The sequence below is a fragment of the Hippocampus comes genome, unplaced genomic scaffold (genome assembly GCF_001891065.2).
Source record: "Hippocampus comes isolate QL1 unplaced genomic scaffold, H_comes_QL1_v1.1 scaffold327, whole genome shotgun sequence".
Lineage (NCBI taxonomy): Eukaryota > Metazoa > Chordata > Actinopteri > Syngnathiformes > Syngnathidae > Hippocampus > Hippocampus comes.
In genome coordinates, this window is record NW_017806221.1 from 1,957,506 (window position 1) to 1,973,699 (window position 16,194).

At 41.8% G+C, this 16,194-nt stretch overlaps 1 protein-coding gene across 1 annotated transcript; it reads right to left on the reverse strand.

Annotated features, from left to right (window-relative positions):
* On the reverse strand, positions 1–15,191 carry rgs22 (regulator of G protein signaling 22). Its single transcript, XM_019856343.1, has 16 exons — positions 14,816–15,191; positions 13,392–14,049; positions 13,120–13,281; positions 12,390–13,018; positions 10,219–10,413; positions 9,998–10,090; positions 8,983–9,155; positions 8,033–8,195; positions 5,947–6,111; positions 3,687–3,728; positions 3,031–3,189; positions 1,835–2,014; positions 1,403–1,573; positions 1,206–1,331; positions 981–1,083; positions 1–712 (listed from the first exon to the last, which is right to left on the reverse strand). Exons 4-16 carry the CDS (start codon positions 12,582–12,584, stop codon positions 624–626), a joined length of 1,854 nt encoding a protein of 617 aa, XP_019711902.1. The 5' UTR covers positions 12,585–13,018; positions 13,120–13,281; positions 13,392–14,049; positions 14,816–15,191; the 3' UTR covers positions 1–623.
* Positions 15,192–16,194: the final 1,003 nt, after the last annotated feature.

Below are 16,194 nucleotides of genomic sequence, written 5' to 3' on the forward strand. Positions count from 1 at the left end.
AAGTTCACTGTCAAACTAAATATAAAAAAATGAAGCAAAAAAGGATTACACTTTGTGAATTGAACCTTTATTGAGCATTTCACTTCACAAGTTTAACGCATACGCAAATTAGCATCCTTTGATGCTTTAATTCAGTAAGCAACAGGCAGAAAAGAAAGCTCACGGTGCAGCAACAAGTGTACTTATCACAACAGTAGCCACCTTCATGTATACCCTTGATCCTTTTGTGTAGCACAGCTACTAATTGTGCCGTACTAATGAGCTGGGAGTGGGACTCGGGCAGCATATCCACCTGTCTTACAGTGACCCCCTGTGGCCAAGGCAGGCACACCAGAAGAAGCAGAATCCAATTGATCCTATGTGACAAAAATTAATTACAATTCCACTGAATTGTCATTATCTTAGGATTTACAAGCCTTTTTATTTATTTATTTATTTACCAATTAACATAATGTCGACATTGGGCTGTCATCGAAATGCAGTAAGGACACACATACAGCCGCTGGACGGTGGTGCGCGTATATGCGACAGGTGTGCCCCCTCTCTCCTTACTCTGCATTTGGGTCAACACAGCAGCCTATGTTTGAAAAATGACATTTGTGCTTCCTGTCACATCATTGGCATTATTTAGTGTGTGATTTAGAGAAGCGCCGTGAGGACTGCTGGCGGTCATGCTTATCTCCTGTTGATCTCACACTGCCATCAGAGGACACTGTGGAGACAAACATGTTGAGTAGTGGCGTACAGCCCCAGCACCTTTTGTCGTTTTTATAATACTGGTGATGACTCCAAAGCGCGACATTCATTTTTATCAGGTAAAAACACAAACGTTTTGACTCAAGTTCTCCACTGTGACAATCATATTGGAAATGTGGAGGGGTTACTTGACAGCCAGATTAAATCAGAAAATTGGAACCTTTATGGCTCCCCTTTGTGTCTGTCCAGGAGCAGAGATGAGATGGAGTGTGCTGGCAATGTACCTGCTGAGTATGTGGATAATGATGCTTCTTTCTGACTTTGTCTCTTTGGCAGCGCCTTGTCTCTCTTCAGAGCTGTCATGTATTTGGAGTAAGACCACGACAACTGAGCAAACATGAAAACATTGATCAAATGATGTTTTCATAAAAACAACACAGCTTCTGTGGTTTGAACTGGATTTAATCTTTAGGATTTAATTCATTTTCCCTCTGAGTAGATGAGCTTACTGGCTTTGGAGCGTACGGCATCAGGCCACTCGGCGTCTTTGACGCTCGATTTCCACCTCTTCTTTTTTCTACTCCCTCATCATATTCATCTTCACTTGAATTGTAAGCTGGCCGTCTTGAATCTTCCTATACAAAGAGACGGAAGAAGAACTTTCAAAGTAGCAGATGCACAATCATGACATCACCATGTAGCGTACCTGAGCTCTCCTCTCGTTTTCTTCCTCCTCTTTCCTCCTTCGTCTCCGCACTCTGGCTTTGTGTTTAGCTCGTTCGCCCTGAAGCATTTCCAGTAACCGACCTTCATGTACACTGCTCCTAAGCTCCTGAAACTTGGGCCAAAACCTGAGCAATTCACTGAACACCGACATCTAGGAATGCAGTAAAGTGGACATGTATGACACTGTGGCAATTTTTCACAATCAGTCAATTTGGTTTTAATGTTTTTGACTGTCTTTGTGAGATTAAAATTGGTTTGATAATCTGAAAAGTAAACATGTCACAAATATACAAAAAAAATTAATAAATCCAAAGAATCAGGAACGTAGCGAGTACAGGTATTTGTTCATAGCACAAAGCACACAAGGAATGAACGATCCAACAAACTGTGATGTGACCGGTTGACCCATTACCTGTGCCTCTCTGAAGACATAAGGACCCAGTTCGTGTCGGTTCTGCATAATGTGCTGCGCCTGTTCCAGAGGGATGTCTATCTGCAGGGCTGGAGGTGTGGATGAGTTGATGAAACACTTGATGATTGTGGAGATCTTCTGCTGAACTGTGGCCTCGTCACTATGAGAATGACACAGGTCCTGTAAGGGAGGATCAAAACAAGGGGCTGATCGTGTCATCTTTATTTTGACACCGCAGAGATTTCCTTCACGTCTAGTCGTTAATGTGTCCCATCATCCTTAAGTGCTGTTTCTGGAGTCAATTAGGGAAGTCTGCTCGGAAATTCTGCAATTTGACATTTCCATTCATCCATCCTTTTCCTACGCTGCTTATCTTAGACGTGTTATGATGAATCATGATTGAAATGTGTCATCCATGATTTTCAAGAACAGTATATTACACATATATTACACATTTATGCAAATATAAGCTATTACTAATACTTTGATTCAAAATTACAAAAGCCTCTTGAAAGCAGCTAATTGGAATAACTTCTGTTTGTTCATCGTAGCAATAATTAAAAAAAAACATTTCTCAATATACCGAATTAGTATATTTTAAAGGTTACTTTTTACCCCTCTGACACATTGGGTGAAGATTTCTTTTTTTTTGGGGGGGGGGGGCGGCAAGCTTCACCCGTCCTTGCTTTCGAATCAGCTGCTTGTGAAGAAAACGGCCCCCCTTCTTTCTTTCGTTCTGGACCTTGTGCAACATGTTATTTTCAAGCACAGAATATTTTTTTTTTTTTGGGGGGGGGGGGGTAATTGCACGTTAATGCCATAGGTTACAGCTCTAAAAGGAATAGCAACAATGCTTTGGCCATATACGGTTATTCATCAGCAGCTTCATCAGAAAAAATAGACAATCATAAAAATAGACAATGATAAAACGGTGAAGTGACACATCTTTGGTGTAACCTTCCCTCGCACTACAGTCCAGTTGGCACATCATCTTGCAGGAAGCTGCCTCTAATAAGGTGAGAATCTTTGGAACCGGAGGTGCTCGCACCGGGTCCTGTCCTAATCTTCACTGTTTTATTATGCCAAAATGTCTTCTGTTATTCATTAAAAGCAAAGCTACTGGTGGCTTGAGACTGTTTGCCTGCTGTCTACTGATGACAAGTGGGTTGCCGCCCTTTTGTAGTACTGTGTTGTACCTTGTACCTCTGCACCTCCAGCCAAAAGAGCACATCATTCTCCAGGAAGTCACCCTTTGGCGAAACAAAGTGCTGGAAGTGCAAACAGGAGGCTGGGTCAAGAAGAAGCCGTCGAAAAAGAAGGATCTCCTTGGAGGAACTCGTCCACAAGTCCTGAGTCTGTAGGGAAGCATTCGCAGTATTTAAGGACGCTGTGGAAGTGTCCCCCGAGGTCAATAAATGTTATCGTCGGCTTTTCTTGTGGTGGAGCAAACAACAACAACAACAGAACAACATTATGGGAGCTGTGAGCTCACCTGAAATTGAAATAATGAGACAGTTCTTTGGAGAAGCTGCTCTTTTCTAGTGATGTCATCATCATAAAGATCAAAGTCACAATCAGGAATAAAAACTCGGTCCTGTAATCATGCTGCTTCAAATGTTCATGTTTTATATCTGTGACATGCCGCTGAGCAATCGGGATCGAAGCATGGTTAGTTACGCTGATGCTTTAATCTTATTTATCCTGGATCCCATTTGGGAAAATTAACCGCTGGGCCAAAATGGAGTTTGACAAAGCCAGTGCTGGAAGCCAGGTGGTGAAGTAAATCGCACGTGTTTGCAGGCAAGTAAAAGCCTTACGTCTCTCCATTCTAACACTGTGGATGTCAGCTCACCTTCCAGCCTTCATCTCTTGTCTTTTGTCGTCGAGACTTGTTCTGTGACACACACAAATAGATGAGAAACCACGTAAAAATGATCGCCATGAACACATCACCTGTCTTCTTTGGACTTCATCCGCTTACCCCTTCTCACCTCCTCACCAGCGTTTAGACTTTTCTCCTCTACCTCCTCCAGCGTGTAATGCTAAACTACTGCTACTTCTCCTTCGACCTTATGAGAGGATCCATGTGGCCAAACTATGTTAAAGTGATAACATAATGAGTCAGAGCAACAGAATCGGTGGTCCGCGTGTTACCTGATGTGGCAACCTGAGAGAGAGAGAGACAGCGTAGCGATGCCATTTGATGGTTTCTCACACGTAGCAGAGCTGCTAATGTGAACCTGTCCTATCTCAAGGCAAGCCATGAGGCAACAAGAAGCAAAGGCTGTGTGTGTGGTCTATGTAGACGAAATCAAGGCTGGCAAGAGGCAATCTGAATGACATTCAGAAAAGGCCTGAAGTCTTGCTCAATAAACGGACGTGTGTTAGTATACAAGCATCCGCCCATCCATTTTCAACACCGCTCATCCTAAAGAGGGTCACGGGAATTGCTGGAGCCTATGCCAGCTGACTTTGGGCAAAAGGCGGAAGAACCCCTGAACTGGTCGCCAGTCAGTCACATTGCGCATATAGAGACAAGCAACCATTCACACCCACATCGGCGCTGCATGGGAACCGATCCTACGCTGCCTGCACACAAGTCAGGTGAGTGCACGACTGACTACACAATCAGCGACTTAATATACAATCAATTACTTGGAAATCGGCGACATTTGTGACCTCGAGATGGCGCTTGCAATGTAATCACTTGTCTTCAATCTTAAAATGAAGTTCATATGGAACTCATGATCTCGGCACTTTGGGGATATCCGGTTTTCCATTTGCTGGTTTGAAATAAAAACATTTTCAAAGGCCTTCATCACTATTTTTCAACTTTGAAAGAGATCCATGTTGTCCAATGCTGGATGATCAGTCAGAAAAGAAAAGCATCTTATGCTGCGAATTATTTCGTGTATTCCTACATTCATTCAACCTTCGTTTTCGACACTCATTTCAGCGCTACTTACAAATATACCTGGAATTTACATTTTTTGATTTGGAAACTGAGAATGATACTTGCGAAGTGTACATGCATGCAGCTCGAGAGACGCATATCAAACAATGACTTTGTGGTAGCTTTATCTTAAAATGGCGATGTCATAATTGTTAGTATAGTAGAAGATAGCATCTCTGTGATGACCCACTTTTGGTGATGTGTCGTATCGGTGGCCCTTATACCGGTACATGCATGCTAGAATAATAAATGACCACGTTTGTATCACACAACTCAAGATTTTGAGATATTCAACAGACATTTGCCGAAAAGTGATTGATCCAGGAACTGAATTTCTAACCTGAAAAGAAGGGTTGCAAAGCATCTAAAACACAATTAATACTTGTGATGGCTTTGCTTGTACAATGCCAGAGTAAATGACATTTTGGAAGAATAGGAAGAGGCCAGGAACCCACTGCACGCATTTAGCATTTCCTGTGGAAAGGTCAGAGGGCAAAGAACAGTTTTCGGTTTCAGCAAGTTATAAGCTGCGCCATCTGACAGAAAAATAACCTTTGGCTTATCACGCATTTATCTCCTGCAGCCAGCACTGCTGTGTGTGTTGCAGGAGATGAGGAGTCCATTATTCATCGGGTCAGTTAACAGTGGTCGGTTGCCACGTCGCTAAAAGTCTGGAATTTGTCATTATTTTCGTTGCACCACATTTTATTGCAGCGGTGTGATGGTGGCTGGCGTCTGTCCGTAACATTGCCAATAGGCTCGAGTCAACTTCTGTTAAACTTGACATCAATTTATACCAGTAGCATTTTGAGTTTTATTTGTAACTGTAGACTTTGTCGATTCCAATCTCTCGTTTTGATATTTTTTTTTTCCTTTCCTCCCGAGTTCTTGCCAACATGACCACACATGCTAAGCCACACTACAGTCTGTTTCACATTAGAATGTAGTTTGGATTTGAGATGTCCGCTTCAATGTGTCTGCTGCCACACCTCGAATCTGTTTTGGGTGACATCACTAGGCCTGCCTGAGACCACCACTTTAGAGAGAAGAAAAATCTGAGGCACAAGTATGGAATTTGCCCTTTCAGCCTCATCACCAATTAGTACCCAGTATTAGTCATTTTAGACCGAGTGTACAGTATTGCTGTGTGCTGCTGTACCTTCGGTTTGCGTCTCCGTCGCTCAAGGAACTCTGCTGAGACCAGAAACTGAGGCAGCCATTTTTTCTCAATGTGACATCTGATGATGTCCTGGATCTCCACAGTAACTGGCTCTGAGAGACACTCGAGTTTCAGAAGCCCCAGTCCACCTGCCAGGTGCAATATCTATAAACAAAAGAGAGACACTTTTATACGTCCACGCACACATTTAACAAGACTTTAGAAAGCCACAGTCAGACACAGGAAAGCCACGTCACAGGTAGATGAGTGTATATGACATTAAATCCACATGAGCAACATGAGGCGGCGAGTCTAGTTAGATGAAACCTTCCCACTGTGGGAATTTGGGTCAAATGTTTGACTCGTGCTGTTCTCAATATGCTTCCCACAATCCCCTTTTTCTCTTCATCTCCTTTGTCTGCATTCAGTCCTTCCTTTATGTCCTCCTACATTTTCTTTAAAAAAAAAAAAAAAATTATATATTATAGATATTTGTCATATTGGAAAGCCTGGGCCAAAATACATTTCAGAAATGTTACACATTTCGTATTAAAAAGTACCAGAAGGATTTGCATTATACACAGGTGTGCCGCACTTTTTCTTTAAATATTAACAGTATATTTTCTTATATTTGCATTTGGACTCTCACCCTATCATTAGTAAGGGAAACCAGGAACAAAATTGGAATGGGGCTAAATAGTTGTTGCCCCCGTGCCCTGACCGCAAATAAAAAGCAGGAGATGGATGGATGTTCATACAGAAAGTCCAGTGAGGATTTGAGTAGTATTTGTGGAATGTAGATGGGAACGGATAACAATGGTTGTCCACAACATACTAAAAATACAGTCGAACCTCGTTACAGCGTAACTCGAGGGACATAACAAATCTGTACGTTATAATGGTAGTTTGTTGTAATCATTTCCAATAAAATGGCCACCAACTATGATGTATAATACGCTATGAACCTTTACAGATGTAAAAACATGAACATCTAATACAGTATAAACATGTCATGAAGAAAACATTTAGTTAGCAAATGAATTCGTAGTCTCGGCTGAGTGTCGACTGCTTTTGGATTATGAAAGAAAATTTCAGCCCTCACAGACAGCCAGATTTGCTTCCGTTTACCAGTTTTCAGACCATGTGCTCAAGACAGCGCCGAGCCTTCAGAAGTAAGGCAATGTACGAATCGATCAGCAATGTTGTTTAGCGGCGGGGATTCCCGCGCTGTGCATTTTGTTCATAAGCAACGTCGCGGCAGCACTTAGCTTCCCACGGTTCGTTGTAACGAAGGCATTCTGACTATTTTGTGGGGAAATTCTGGTCGTGATGATGATGTTTACGTTATAAAAATGTGTTCGTTGTAAGCAAAATCGGCAAATGGAAAATGAACTACGCAAAATTGTGACTTTGAAATGTGAACGTTACAGGGGGTGAAAACGGGTACGCTGAAAAGAGGTTCGACTGCATACTATTTAAACAATAAGCTAATTACAATAGCTTATCTGAAAGGTCTTGGGGCTTTGCAACCAGAGGGTGCCCTTGAGCAATCTTGCTATACTGCATTGCATTGAATGGTGAAGTTGGATCTAATATTTTGACTTCATGAATAAACCCTAGTCCCTTGATCTACAAAATCAAAGCGGCCAATCCCCTTGCACAGTGCCCCCCCACCCCACCCCGCAGTATGCTTCAATCAAAAAAACTAACTTTAGACAAGAGATTTTCTCCTACTAGGTCTGCTCTTGTATTGTGGATCCAAACCACGAACCTCTAACCCACCTCATTTTAACTCTAACCATGTCCTTTATTCTCTGATCCTCCAGTAACACCCTGTCAGAACTGTCAGCAGCAGGTCCACATAAGAGCAGAAGAGAAGAGGTCGAACACTGTATGAGACCTACTGAGGTCTCTGTTTATGAAGCCTCAGCAGGAACTCGCGCGCTAAATCTGGATCATCATGTCACAGGCAGCATGTTCATACTGTGTCTGTAGAACTTTCCCACGAGCTGGACAATGCTGTAATTCTAGTTTTATACTCCCTTTCATATCACTAGAATTCAATATACTGAGTTTGTCAGCGTACGTTATTCTGCTGCTCTTCAGTGGCAGGACTGTGGGAGCTGAAGAAGTAGTTTCTGTTGAGATATTTTTTTGTAATGCGAGAAGATCTGCCCTGTCTCAATGCCGTGTTCTTCTGCGGAGTTCTCCTGTACTGCTCCAGGTCCATCCAGCATTCTAAGTGGATACTGACAACAAACATTTCAAAGACATTTTAATTTCAACCAAAAATTCACACACATAGGCATTACCAAGATGAAGAGGTTTCATTACAGCACATTCGAATTCATTAGGGTTTAATGTCAATCAATCATCCATCCATCCATTTTCCGAACCGCTTGATCCTCACTAGGGTCGCGGCGGGTGCTGGAGCCTATCTCAGCTGTCTTCGGGCAGGAGGCGGGGGACACCCTGAATCGGTTGCCAGCCAATCGCAGGGCACACAGAGACGAACAACCATCCACGCTCACATTCACACCTAAGGACAATTCAGAGTATTCAATCAGCCTACCATGCATGTTTTTGGAATGTGGGAGGAAACCGGGGTACCCGGAGAAAACCCACGCAGGCCCGGGGAGAACATGCAAACTCCACACAGGGAGGCCGGAGCTGGAATTGAACCCGGTACCTCTGCACTGTGAAGTCGACGTGCTAACCACTGGACTACCGGGCCGCCGTCAATCAATCATTCAAGCTTTATTTCTTTTCATACATGACCATGAAACTCAAAGTGTTCTACGTTGTTCAAAATTGAAAATTGAATAGTTTTGGGCTAACAAATTTCTCTTCCAATATGACTGTGCACACATACATAGAAATACACATATAGACACAAATAGACACACATTTATACACACACACACACACACACACACACACACACACACACACACACACACACACACACAAACACACATCATAGGGGGACTTGACACCAGTCCAACATGCAAACAGTGCGTTGCATACAGAACTCACCTGGCATCTTTATTTCGAAGGAATGACATAAAGTGCCAGATCGCATGATGGTGGCGAAGTAAGGAGCCTAAGCCGTAACCTCGGTACTGTGGAGGCACATTGGACCAAGAGTCAAAGGCCTGACAGAAGAGCCTGGGTGAAGTATTAGATGGAGATGTCATACACTGCTGCACCTATTGAGGAGACACAAAAAACAGCGTGTTCTAAATATACATTGAATGTGTTTTCTACCAAGAGTGTGGTCGTGACCCTGGATCAGCTACTCAAATCATCTGTAATATTGGGAGAGCAGCCAGCAATTTTTTGTAAAACGGTTTTGTAGTAAACACGTATACAGTATTAATCTGGGGAGTATCCATGCATTACCTACAGCACCTTGTCGACAAATGAAATTACTGTTACATTACAATTTTATCCATCCATCCATTTTCTAATCTGCGTATCCTCATGAGGGGTCGCGGATGTGCTGGAGCCTATGCCAGCCGTCTCCGGGCAGTAACCGGGGGATACAATGAACTGGTTGCCAACCAATCGCACGGCACACAGAGACAAACAACCATTCGGGACAATTTCGAGTGTTCAATGAACCTGCCATGCATGTTTTTGGAATGCGGGAGGAAACCGGAGGACTCAGCGAAAACCCACACAGGCACGGGGAGAACATGCAAACCCCACACAGGAAGCCCGGAGCTGGAATTGAACTCTGCACCTATGCACTGTGAGGCGGATGTGCTAACCAGTCGCCCACCATGCTGCCAATACACTTTTAAAATCATAGATTTAAAGTACACCACACTGCAACTAACATAAGCTGTCTGAAAAAAACGGTTCCTTGTTTCTCACGGAACAAAGAGAAAAAAAACATTTTTTTTTCAATATTGCATCGTGCCAAAACACAAGGTTTGAACAGGCATTCAAATTTTTGGTCCACCAGTAAAACAAACATCAGTTTCATATTAAAAGCCATTTCCAAATGGGTAATATTTGTTCTTTTACGCTCTCGCTTCTTACTGACCTGGTTGATGTTTTGTTTCGATGCTGCATACAAGCCCTGGAGCTCCTCAGAGTGCCAAGTGTTGACACAGCGTACATCCTCGTACAAACATACCTGAACACGTACAGACAAACTTTATAAACACAAAGTCCGACACTCATTTTATAAAAAAGTTGAGGTGTATGTTATTTGAATGACTGTATGCCACTTTCATATTTGCATTATTAAAAAAACGTGCTAACCTGCCGGAAAGATTTTTTGTCCCGGTCAACAAGCGCTGTCCAAGCCTCCATGAGGATGTTCAAGATGCCGTCCTCAACGTTATCAAAGAGCTCCTCAAAGGCAGGCATCAGCTGGTTGTACACCTCCTCCTTGATCTCCTCCTTCATGCCCACGCTCCTGCTGGCAGAGCTATGAAGGTATGTGGCATAGAGAAGCTGAAATGTCACAAACAGGAAGACACCTTACATAAATAAAAATTTAAAAAGAGTTTAAAACTCAGTTAAAAAAAAAATCCAAAGAAATGCACTTAAATATACCTATTGGAGTGATTGGGCTTAGGTGGTGATTAGGGTCTTGAATAAATCAAATATCAGCAAAAAAGTTCACTTGACTCCATTAGTATTTATCAGTTATGTATACTGTAGTTCCAATATTCCCTCCGAACACGCCTTGATAACTGCCATTAAAACCTCAGTTTTTAAATCTCCCTGCCAATATATTATCCAACTTTGCATTGCATTTTGAAAAGAAAAAAAAAAGTGAAGTAATTTTCCCCAGAGAGAAGAATTTTCCTTTTGTAGGGCAACTCATTTTTGCAAGCTTTAGAGAGCCTTGTGACTACAGGGAGCCCCGTGTATGTCCGTGTCTGAAATAATTTCCATATCGACATTTGATGTGGACAGTATTACACAAATTGCAAAAACTGTGAAAATTTCCACGACAAAAGAGAACATCAGAAGCGTGAATATAACCCCATCGCTGGACACAAGGGATGCTATCTCCAAATGTGCTTGTTGGTCCCACAGCATTGAACAGCACAAAAGCATTGAAGGCTGAGACAATAATTCAGTTGAAGAACAGGACATGTTGCCATTGATGGGCCCCACAAATAGCAACACATATTCCGGAAAGCAGAAAGCTTGTCGTCCTTGTGTTAAGAAGGCCGAGTGAGTCAGTCATCAAATTGGAGGCTGGCACTCAGTGGTGCTTTCAGGCATGGCGCCCCCCCCCCCCCAAAAAAGTCATGTGAAATGGTTTTCTACTGTGTAATCATTGGCGGTTGTATGGGGAATTTCAACCCTGTTGTGAAGTTGTAGAAGAAAAGCAGAGTGATGCACCATCCTTCACTCAGGGAATGTGTGTTACAGAGCGAATGTGAACTGAATCATCACCTGAATGACATAGTGCTGAGCGATCCAGTGAACATAATTTTTCTATGAACTAATTCATTACAAACCACCTTCTGTTTCCAATAACAAAGTGTGGAAAACGAACAGGGTGGTCTCCAATATTCCCTCGAAGCTGCGCGTGGGCGCAATTAAGCTCTCACCGTAAAGTAACTGCATACAGCGCGTCAAAAAAATTCAAAACTGAACTGTGTTGGCATTTTGCATTTTCATATTCTCCTCGTAAAAAACTGAAAAGTTGATTTGGCAGGTATTTAACAAAACGGGAAGAAAAATGCGTCAAAAAGACCAGAAATTGTGAAAGTGTGGGTGCATTTTCCACTGAAAGTTGTATCGTGTCGTATAACAATTAATTAAGGATACACATTTTATACCATAATGGCAGAGAGATTAAAAACTGATAGTCTGATTTTAAATGGTAGCCATTCAGGTTTACGGAATATGGCCATAAAAAGGTGTCCGGAGAAAGTACAGTATTTGAAAGTACATAAATAGTAATACTGTACAGTGCAGCATTTGACATATCCTAAAGTTAGACTATTGTTGCTAGCAAAGCCCCATCACCTTGCTATTTCATACATCGTTTGTGAGCAAGTAACATGAAAAGTCCATGCAGGAAGACCACAATGCGGACTTGAACGCACAACCTCTGAACTGTGGTGTGGACGTGATAATCAATTGCCCAAGTGCCACCAAAAACAATTACGCAAATCGTAAGACGCCCATTTAAATGGTGAAAATTCACCAAATTTGATGGTCATTAGTTTTGAGAACATTTAATTTATTTAAAAAAAGATTTTGCTGTATGATTATTTCACAGTTTCTTTTGCCACAAAGGTGTCTAAAATGTAGGAGTAAATTTGAGGAGGGATAAACGTATCCGTACAATGCTAGGATAGCGTGTAGCTTGAGTGTGATGCAATTTATTTTGACTTCTTTGTCATTTGGTGGGCCAGTTTTAATTCAAGTGTCCGTCAATGTAGTCTGTTTGTGTGCTTATGTACCTGAGCTACTTTCTGCACTCTGTAGGGATCCAATCCGTCCTGGTAGAAGAGCTCATGATAATGCTGGAGGTCAGTCCAAAAATAAATTGCATTCTCCCATAACTTTGAGGAAGCAATCAAAGGAGCAAAAGAAATATTGCTCACAAACAGACATGGGAGATTGGTAGGATTCAAATAAAGGTGATATGTAAACATGTAGCAATCCACTCTTTGGGGTGTCAACCCATATTATAAATTCTACCTGATTTCCAGACTGTTCACAGAAATGAGCGAAGTACGAGCCAGCATCGGGGTCGGCAAATAATGCTTGCAAAACATTATCCAGTCTTGTGCGGCCTAGAGATTGACTTCTGCTTGGCCGAGGCTGCTCATAAAAGTGACTCGTTGTAACATTTAAGTTAACATTTCTGTGACGAGAACATCAAATCGCACAACCACAGCCTGCTGTCATATCATATCTTAATTCTCTTACCCATGGATGGTAGTGATCTGGAAGCCAGGGTTCAAGATAAAAGGAACGAGGGGTCATTGAGGTCAAATGAGGGCAAGCATACCACTCTCTGTATGGCTGCATGTCAGAATAATCAAGGTCTATTTGGACATGCTGGGATGTCCAGTAACGAGGAACCCTGTGGGGATAGCAGGAGGGTGAAGAGGGTTAAAGTATAGTCAGAACTCAGATTTGCGTCGGGCGAAAAAAAATGGAAACTTTGCATATGAAAACTATTACCAGTAAGAGGCGATTGACTCCATGATGTTGGGCTGGATGGAGCACAGTCTTGCCTTTGACCAGCAGGGGGAGGTAGTCAGCCCCAACCTGCAGAGGAGCTGCAAGTGCAGACTGTTCTGACTGCTGCTTAGCAGGTAGCGGCTCCTCATTAAAGCCAAAAAGCTGAGGCAACAAAAAAATATTGCGTTTCAAAACACACTGGCTCGTTTTCCCAAATTTCTAATAGAATGTAAACATAGGTCGATAGCACAAAGCAGTAGTGGCATGATCACCTGTTCTCCCTCTCTCCGGTTACAGTTTTCAGTCTCTCGATGTCCATCCAGAAATTGAACAACTTGCCTCCTGATGTGCCACACAAAAACTTCTTAAAGTCATCCATGCCTGGTTGGTTGCCTAGGTGACAGGTACCCTGGCAGCAAACACCCGGAGGCGTTTCGAAATCTGAACTCCCCTCAGACATTTTTCTCTCATCATCATCATCATCAATTATTTCAATGCCCCGACTCCATTTTTGGCATTCTTCACACGGTTCTTTAATGTTCTCATCAAGTGGACATTGGCAAGCTATACACTTGCATTTTTTATCTTTGCTGGAACTGCTTGTGAGGTCATTTGTTTTGTCCTGGGTCCGTGCAGTCAAAATGAAGACAGCATCATCAACCACCTGTTGAACCATTTGGGAAGCCAGGTCTCGCAAATACAGCTCTGAAGCCTCTTCGCGCCGTTGCTTCTCTCGAGATGTAGCTGATGCCTCTCGGATGTTGATGTCAGCGCCGTTCAGGTTTGGTGGAAAGGAAGCGGAGGACATGGAGGAAGTGGTAGACGGCTTGGAACAGTTGGAAGAAATTCTGGATGATTCACTGACATCTTTGTGGAGTGGTTTGCAATGGCCAGAAGATGTACATAGTGGCTGATGTATTCTCACATAACCTTTAAAGTGATGAAATATCATTAGAATCATGAACATATAGTGCACATATAGACTTACAGGCATGTTGGACAATCAAATGAGGTGCAACACAACAGCGCTATTAGAAATTCTGCTTTGCAAAAGATGAGAACGTTCAGTCTTGATTGACACTGATGGGGAGGTATTGTTTTAACAATCTTATTGTGTTTGTAATTTGCAGTGATGTAGGACCATACCTTTCAAATTTTCGGAGCGCCAACCTGTATAAACTACCAAAAAAATCCTTAAAAAGAGCAAAAAATCCTTATAACATACCAAAGCATTTTATATGTCAAAATAACGGCAGAAAAAAACCCACGAAATATGAATGATATATTTGTTTCCTTGTAGAACTTGCTTGTACACTACCAAAGTATGCAATGAATACTCTGCTGTTTTCAACTAGGAACCACGTGATTTACTGGAAAGTTACCGGAAATGAAAGCATTCGAGTAGACTAGCACCATTCTGGGCAAAAGCAAACGGAACTACCTGTTAGGGGGGGAAAAAAAAAAAAAAAAACGGAAATTTTCAGAATCCGTATGATTTGTGCGATATGGCCATATACGTAAGATTCACCACAAAATCCGTATGAACTATGGCTAAACCGTATGAGTTGACAGGTATGTAGGACTGAACTCTAGCATACTGATGATTGCTACTAATAATACAGGATATGAATCTTCGGTCATTCTCGCGGCAAGTTAACGTATATTGCCTCAAATTGTCAAAGTTAGAAGCATTAACCTTGTTTGGATGATTTGTTCTTGTGAGCTTTGCCCTTTTCTCTGGCACCAAGCATGACCATTTTGAGACGACAGTTGCCTGCTTTCCTGTGGATGTTTGTATTCCGTGCCCACTGAAACAACAACTTGGATAGTCTACAAAACATCAGATGAAACCGCATACACACAAAAACATAGTACACATAAATGATAGAATACAATGAATGGTGAAGAGTGATCCATATTCTATATCTTGATACACAAGCTTGATGAAATGCATTGGAAAAACATGAAAACATACACCTTAAGCCATAAAAACACAATAATCTGAGGTTTGTTTTTTTAAATAAATGTAGTATGTGAAGAATGTGTTGTACTGTAAAGACAAATTTGATGATTGATGATTTTGTATCATGCTGAGTACCTGTACTCATGGTAGAAGCTACTTTGAAGGAAAAAAGTCAATCTTTCCTTTATAATCCACTGAACTCCCTGCTCTAAGTCCAGACACTAAGGGAGAGTTAGAAGAAAAAAAAAAAAAAAGACATTGCTCTATCAACAAAGTTGACTTAATTATCTTCTCGCTTGCTATGCAAATGGCCAGCATATTTTACTTACAGAGACAGTATAACGGTTGTCCACTAAAGGAGTTTTGGCCAGAGCTTTGACATCCTTAGAAAGGGGCTGTGATTTGCTGTGTTCTAGTGCTAATTTGATTTTGTTGAAGGTGAACTCTGCAGCGTTGCTCGGCACCTCAAACTGATCCGTCTCCTGATTGTACAGCAAGGCTTGTGGGAAACACTGACAAGAGACACAAGTCTATTGAGTGTGAATTTTTTTTTATCTCTCGCTCTCTAAATATGTCTGACATGAATATCAATAACACATGAATATTAATTTACCGGCAGGCTTAAAAATTTATTCAACAAGTGAACAAACAGATGATCGGAGGTCAGGAAGTTCTCCTGTAATGTAGGTAGGGCACATTATTAGACCGCTATATATTTTTTGTAAATCATCAAAGAACGTGTCGAATGATTCTTAAATCTTGTACTCACAAAATTGTCAACAGTAAGCTGAGGAGTGTCTGCAGGTAAAAAAATGATTTTTTTTTAAATAAACGTGATGAGTTACAAAAGTAATTTTTTTGAGAGACAAATCTTACCTGTTGAAATTTCACCATGCATGACTAGTGCTTAAAATTGTTTTAAATTCCTTATGCAAGACTTCTGGAGAACCAAGTCACAAAGCTTTATGTAACTCCACACTGTAGGTTGCTATGGAAGTGGACTCACATTCACAATGGGTGGTTTGGTTGGTGATAAAAGTTTAACCAAAGACCAGAGGAGAGAAAGTATTTAATCTCGTTAGGGAGTTTATAAACCCATCCACACCATATTG